This window comes from Marmota monax, unplaced genomic scaffold (genome assembly GCF_021218885.2).
Source record: "Marmota monax isolate L192 unplaced genomic scaffold, Marmota_monax_Labrador192_F-V1.1 WCK01_AAM20220418_F8-fsc00405, whole genome shotgun sequence".
Lineage (NCBI taxonomy): Eukaryota > Metazoa > Chordata > Mammalia > Rodentia > Sciuridae > Marmota > Marmota monax.
The window spans coordinates 528,037-535,632 of record NW_026694917.1 but is presented as its reverse complement, the minus strand read 5'-3'; the positions used below and the strand labels follow the sequence as shown (position 1 = coordinate 535,632).

Genomic DNA, 7,596 nt, shown 5'->3' with positions numbered 1-7,596 from the left:
AGGGCCAGAAAAGATGAACAGGCTGATTATGGGGCCAGACTGATTCCAGGAGCCTGGATGTTGATTGTTGTATTGAATTTAGAGAGAATATCTCAACTGAGCAAAGGAACTGGACATTGGGGAATAACTAGGAATGTCTGAGAGAATGGGAATTTGTCTATGGAACAGAGTAATAGGGGAGTCCTTTTTGGATAGATGATCTTTCCTCCTACCCTGACAATAGGAGAGGTGGATGGTACTGTTTGCCCCCAGAATTCTGTCAGGACTGAGAAGGTAGCCCCGGTGTCAAGGAGAAAGTCAACCTTGTGCCTATCCACCTGAATCTGCACCCTGGGTTCCTGTCTATTGATCATTATGGCTGGGGACAAGGACCCAAGTCTCCATCAATCTTTGATTGCCATGCCAAGAAGGTCAGAGTGTTCCCTGTCCATAGGCCTCCTATAGGATCTAGGACAGTCAGAACCCCAAAGACCTTGTTGTTGACATTTATGGCAAGGAGTACATGGAGTGCATGGTGCAGGGCATGCCCTGGCCCAATGTCCCCCCTTGCCACACTTGAAGCAGGAGCCCCGGGGGGGGGGGGGTTCGGTGATGGGCAGCGAACCAAGGAAGCACCCTGCAGGGCCTGGGTGAGCATCTGAAATTTCTCAGTCTGGGGGGTGGCAGTGCCTTGTTTGAGCTTTTTTAGTTTAGCCCAGATGTTGGAGTAGCTCTGCGAGAGGAAATATGTCATAAGCACATGACGGCCTTCTGGGTTTTTTGGATCTAGGTTACTGCTGAAGGGCTTTCATAAGTTGATCCAGAAATTCCGATGGGGTCTCTTGTAATTTTTGGAAATTGACAGCCTTACAGGCTGCTTTTTAGAGCCCAGCAATAATACATGCAGAGAATCAGTCCCTACTCTGTATGCCAGCTTGTGTATTATCTGGGGCAGCAAGTGGCCCTGGAGGGTGATTGGGATTAACTCTCTGAGTTTCATCTGCATGGGCTCTGGCAAGATCCCAGACACTGGTATGTTCCTAAAGATGGAGAGTATTAGCCAATAACATATAAGTGAGGCTATCAGCCTGGGGGACCCATTGAAACTCTCTTCTGTGGTGAATGAGCCCAACCTTTGCTCGAGTTGCTTGAGGTCATTCATAGAGAACAGGACATGTACCTGGATACTGCCCTCAGGTCCAGCAATCTCTCTTAAGGGGGCCATGGTTTGAGGGACTATGGAGCGGGACCTAGTTTGGGGGGAATAAAGGTTTCAGCTGAGTCAGGGGGATCACCTGAGGGGCTGGACGGAGCTGATGGGGGAGGTAGGTAGGGAGGGGGTTCATCTGCCAGATAGGTCGGGGTGAGAATGAAGAAAAGAGAAAAAGCCTCAACATAGGGGATCTCCTTCCACTTTTTTGAGAGCTTGCAGAAGTTAAACAGAGATCTCTGAGAATTGCAAGATCTAGGGATCCTCCTGGGGGCCATTGACTTTGATTGTCTAATTGATAGTAAGGCCAATCTTGTGTGCAGAATTTAATAAGGGGGAGTCTTCAGGGAGGGAAGAATAGGCCCCTATAGTTCAGGAGAGGGACAATGTTGATTAAGAGAGATAGAGATAGAGATAGATAGAGAGAGAGGAGTGCCTGTTCTTCCACCCCTCAATACCTCCTGCTCATGAACTGGGCTCCAGAGAGTCCACCGTGACAGTGAAGGTGGTGGTGGGGTGTGTTTTCTCCTCCAGATTGGGTGTCAGAGGTTTGCCGGACAATCATGGTCAATGCCCCTGTGTATAGCCCATCTGAAGTTGGATACCTGATAAGGAAACTCACCTATTGAAGAGCCAGTGTTGTGTGAGTAGTAGCAGCACTAGAAAAGAGTGGACAAGAACGGCAAGCCTTGAGAGATGGGGCTTTCGAGGAGTGAGACATTCCCCCTCCTGGATTTTGGCACCAATGAAAGAATGAACAAGACACATCATCAGAGAAAATGCTCATTTATCGAGGAACAGCTCTGCATATTCATAGAACCAAGGGTGGTTTGACAGTTATGACAGTTTAACAGTTTAATGGTTTGACAGTTAGCATGGGGTGCTTTCTGATTGTGGTTAAAGATAATGTGAGTCAGCAGGACTAGTCTGATTGGAGGGTAAGGATCATGTTGGCCAGCAGGGCTAGTCTGATTGGTGGGTAAGGATCTTGTGAGCCAGCAGGGCTCACCCTTGCACAGCTCTTCTCAGGGGATGGGGAAGTTAGTCTTTGGAGCCTGGGCCACTCCCAACAGGAGTAATCAGGGAAACCAGGATTGAAATTGTTCTCTTAGTCCACAGAAGCTGAGTAGGAAGTAATTGTGTGACACGACTGTCATAATCCTAGAGCTACCTTAGGACACAAGAAAAATAAATGTGAACTCGTTTTCACTGGTAGAATTGAAATTTGATCAGAATGCGTTAAGTCCTGTGTTTTTTGCTTTTATTTTTGAAGTTTATTTTTTATATTCACATAATTATTTTTAATTACTGGTATTCACTCTTATAATTGTCATGATCACTTACTTCAATGGTGGTGATTCTTTCCTGTTAATATACATCAGTGATTCTGAATCTGTGAAAGTATAGGAAGATATTTAGGAGGTAATACATAAGAAGTGATACAAGGCTCTATTAATTTATGACTTTTTTGAGTCTAATTTCCCCATGGAGATCAACTTCTCATTCTGATTAGTGTTTGTGGGAGAACTGGAGAGAGGGCAGATTGGCAAGTGTGGCTGAATCAATGTGAAAAACCTAGTTTTGTCAGCATTTTATGTAATCTGTTAACTCACAAATCTACCCAGGACACAGGTTGCTTTGTTTTGTGTCAACACAGCACTCATGCACTTTTTAAAAATTTTGGTCAATATTCAAATAAAGACAACATAAAATATCCTTCTACTTAATTGGATATGACTATTCTATGTATAACCTAAGACGTCGTCAACTTTTCCCAAGAAGAGTACATAAAATATACAATCCTTTCCTCATTAAGGAAAAAAAATCCTTTTTTGTATTTTGTGTGAAATTTATTGTGTTTCTACTTATTCATACTCCTTCATTTATATCCAGTTACTTAAATACTGAGATATGATTTTAGGTATTATTCACACCTCATGTTTGATGAGAGGATGACAATGAAATAAACACTTAATTTGTGTAATATAAATATAAATATACAAATTCTCCCAGGACCTGGGAGTTCCAAGAGGCACCAAGAAAATGTCCTGTGTCACACTTTCTCTTCCTCTCTGTATTGTGTAGTAGCAACTGAGTTTCCCCTTCCTAGTAGGAATCAATCACTCCATGCTACAGAGTGACCTTCTTCTTCACCTGTTGATTCAGCTATAGTGAGCATCCTAAAGTGGCAGTAGGGCAATCTCGACTCTCAGAAAATGGAATCACTTTGTGTCTGGGTAGAAGAATCTCTCTCTTTGTCGCTAAGAATTTTCTAAAGCAGCATAACTGAAAAGTACAGGAATAAATAATGTTGGTGGGTCATAGACATCAATCTTATAGTGAGAGAATACACTCTCATTTCTATCCATTGAATGCTTGGGGTCTGATCCTATGAATCCTTGCTGTGAGAGAAGCAGTACCATAAATTAGATGCAGACGCCAACATGTATCACACCTTGGAGCACATTGTCCCAGCAATGAGAGATGTTTCCAACTAGGTGTTGCTTGAGGCAGAGTCTTACCAGGGTATTTCACCATTCTATCAGGTTCTGTGTTTCAGGAAGATGGAGGACCTATGTTAAGTATAACAAATCCCATAAACACAGGCCATATTTCACAATTGTTTGCTGTGAATCCAGCTCCTTGATCAGGAGCAATGCTGCATGGAATACTCTTATGGCAAATAAAGCATTCTGTGAGTCCAGAGATGTTAGTTCTGGCACCAGCACTTCAGGAGAGGAAGCAAAATCCATACCCAGAGTGAGTGTCCAGTCGAGGTAAAAAAAAGGAGTGTCCCTTTCATGTTGAATGTGGTTCAATGTCATCAATGTGCTATGGAGGGGCTGGCTGATCACCCCAGGAAATGGTGCAATGTTGGGAACTCAGGTTGGTCTTTGTTATTAGCAGTAAGTATTCAGCAGTGCTTCAGACAGATTAGCCTTGGTGAGTGTAAGTCCATCATGCTGAATCCAGGAATAATCTTTACCCCTGATGCCAGTTTGTTCACGGATCTATTGGGCAGATGCCAGGACTGAGTGAGGAAACAGGAGTTGATATCCAAAGTACAGATTAACCCTTGTTTGGATATGAAGGTCTATCCTGTGGGGGGTAGTAATAATGTTGTTTCTGAAAGAACGACCGCATAAGGCTCCTCATTGGAGAAGTACCTGTTTATTGAGGAACAGGTTTCCACATTTATAGAGCTGGGGGTCATTCAACAGAGCAGGGTATTGGCACGGGGCACTTTCTGATTGGTGGGTAAGGATCATGAGGGTCAGCTCTTCCCGCTGTTCTCTTGGTGCATGAATAAGTTAGTACTGGAAGAGAAGCGTGGTTGGTGCCATCTTTGGAGCCAGGGCAACTCTCAACAGTTTCCATAGGAATCTTTTTCATATATAAAATCCAGAAAAGTTTGAAGTTCCAAGATATTAAAGGGGACACATGTATCAGAGGAATGAATATCTCCCCTAGGCGAAATAAAGAACTTTGGATTTTCTCCTGGAGAAAAAGTTAACATGTTTGCCTTCATGCTGGATGTATTGTATTTAGTTACACGTGTACCATTTTTGTATTTGGAGGTTAACCTGACTGAAGGAGATGTATATGTCTGTCAAAATGACAGAAGATGGACTGTAGTGACTTTGTGATGTGTGAGTTGGCTAGGATGAACTACATCTCACCAAATTCCCTCTAATTTGTCATTTCTAGTTAAGGTGGGTATTAGAGGAGCTTCCTGGTAGATTAGAGGGCAGAAGGGAAGCAGTCATCCTGTAGTATTAATACATTGTTGCTGGTCTGCTGGCTCACACCTCACTGGTATGGAGCAGTGGCTGGGCCTGCAGTTGCTCTACCTTCCCCAGGATTCTCCTTTAGGCTCTTGGAATTCTGGGCTAGGGGTATGCTTTTAGCTTCATTAGAAATCTGAATTTCCCATGTGCCTATATGAATATACCATATGGATCTCATCTGGATGTATATCCACAAGTAACTAATAAAAAAACTCTAAATAAATAGCAGATCAGCAGAGTAGAGGGAAGGGATCAGAGGAAGGGAGGAGGAGAGGGAAAAGGGAAGCATGGGGACTGAATTGAGGCCTATTTTATGCTTTTTAATCATGTTAAAAGAAATCCAAATATTTTGTAGAATTCAAAGGAGCCAATATAAAAAAAGAACCCCAGTGCCTAATTCCATAGGCAAGCAGAACTGACTCTTTTTTGTTTGTTTGTTTTCTCTTGTGGGGTCACAGCTCATGCTTTGGGATTTCATCTGTCTCTTGTCTGCCTTGCTTTGTACTATCTTCCCTTTCTACTGCTTGTCCTGTAGACTTAAAGTTCCCACATCAGACTTAAACATGACAGCAGTACACCAACTCCTTAACCAGCTTCCACATAGAAATAAGGCCAAAGTTCTGTAACGCCACCCTTAACAATTACATGTATTAATAGAAATGTCTTAGTGGTTCAGATGCTCTTGATAAAACCTGCCTGGTAAAATAAGAAACATAATCCAACAACCATACAAACATAGACACACACTAACACAAATCACACATATGATTACACACACATATGCCTATATTTAGTAAGAAGAGTCATAAATTTTGGCCCTTAGTAGAGTCTTGGAATTTCAAATGACCATGATTGTGATAACAAATATTAGGTTTCTCTTGTTTTGAAAAAACTGAATTTGAATAATTTCAGCTGCAGGATAATTACAAATAGAGAAAAAAATCTCTTCACAAATGTTTCATTGGATCAAAAGAGCTGATCTCCATGTACAAAGGATCCCATATTTCTGGCATCACACTTTGTCTCTACTCCCTGTTTTCCTAGGGACTGAGAAGGGACCGTGTGGCTGAGGAATCAGATGTCTCTGGCAGACTTCATCCTTGAAGGGCTCTTTGAAGACTCCTTGACCCACCTTTTCCTTTTCTGCCTGACCATGGTGGTCTTCCTTGTTGCACTGAATGGCAACACCCTCATCATCATCCTCATCTGTGTGGATCGTGGGCTTCACACACCCATGTACTTCCTACTCAGCCAGCTCTACCTCATGGACATGATGCCCGTCTGCACAACCATCCCCAAGATCGCCACCAACTACCTGTCTGGCAGGAAGTCCATCTCTTTCATGGGCTGTGCCACCCAGCACTTCCTCTATTTGTCTCTGGGTGGTGCTGAGTGTCTTCTGCTAGCTCTCATGTCCTATGACAGGTATGTTGCCATCTGTCATCCTCTGCGTTACACTGTGCTCATGAGCAGGAAGGTGGCAATGATGATGGCCCTCACATCATGGTTGGGGGCATCTCTGAATTTTCTAATTCACACTTTCATCTTGATGTACTTTCCTTTCTGTGAGATTCGGAAAATACACCACTTGTACTGTGAGTATCCAGCTGTCGTGAAGTTGGTATGTGTTGATGTCAGTGTCTATGAGTCCACAGTGTACATCAGCACCATCATGCTTCTTCTCCTCCCCATCATCCTGGTTTCTACATCCTATGGCTTCATCCTGCACAGTGTCATTGAGATGCGTTCAGGTGGGAGTAAGAGAAATGCCTTTGCCACTTGCAGCTCCCACCTCACTGTGTTCTCTCTCTGGTTTGGTTCCTGCATCTTCTCATACATGAGGCCCAGGTCCCAGTGCACTCCACTGCAAGACAAAGTTGGTTCTGTGTTCTACAGCATCATTACTCCCACACAGAATCCTCTGATTTATACTCTCCAGAATAAGGATGTAGCTAAGGCTCTGAGGAGAGTGTTGAGGAGAGATTTTATCTCCCAATGACTATACCCGTGTTTGTCCCAAATGTAGATGTTATTCTGGGTAAATCTCTAAGAATTTTCAAGAATCCAGATACCTGATGTTCTCTGACTCCTCCAAGAATAAAGTAGTTTACATATAACTTCACTATTTTAACTTACTTGCAGGAATTCAAGCAGCATTGTGTGTGTGTGTGTGTGTGTATATATATGTGTGTGTGTGTGTGTGTGTATATATATATATATATATATATATATATATATATATATATGAATATATACAGAAACACATACATTTCTCTAATACTCTAATACTACAGTCATTCATATTATTAGAGAAATATCTTTAGAAATCCCATTAAAAGAAGACATATAATGATCAGTGACACTCTAAACATATTAAGATAAATATATAAGGAACTTTCTATTATTAGTTATCAACAAGACATATGTAAATCATGCCACTAGAGTGTATTTATGGAGTGTAAAATTAGAAATTGTTGCTTAACATCAGAGTCATGGGAAGTAAAGGGTATTTTGAAAGAAAGGGTAGATGATACAAAATGTATACTCATAGACCATTTTAGTTCTTGATTCAGTGTTTATGAATTTATAAGGGAGGGAATAAAGAGGTGAGGGTATGGA

At 42.2% G+C, this 7,596-nt stretch overlaps 1 protein-coding gene across 1 annotated transcript; it reads left to right on the top strand.

Annotated features, from left to right (window-relative positions):
• Positions 1-983: 983 nt before the first annotated feature.
• LOC124081050 (olfactory receptor 2AE1-like) lies at positions 984-6,976 on the top strand. Its single transcript, XM_046427172.1, has 2 exons — positions 984-1,011; positions 6,033-6,976. The coding sequence occupies exons 1-2, from the start codon at positions 984-986 to the stop codon at positions 6,974-6,976; spliced, it is 972 nt and encodes a 323-aa protein (XP_046283128.1).
• Positions 6,977-7,596: the final 620 nt, after the last annotated feature.

What these genes read in the sequence shown, in the direction of transcription:
- LOC124081050 (XM_046427172.1), top strand. Translation starts at nt 984, where the DNA reads ATGGGCTCTGGCAAGATCCCAGACACTG. An exon ending in TGGCAAGATCCCAGACACTG is followed by an intron (nt 1,012 to 6,032) that starts GTATGTTCCTAA and finishes GGGACTGAGAAG; the next exon opens with GGACCGTGTGGCTGAGGAAT.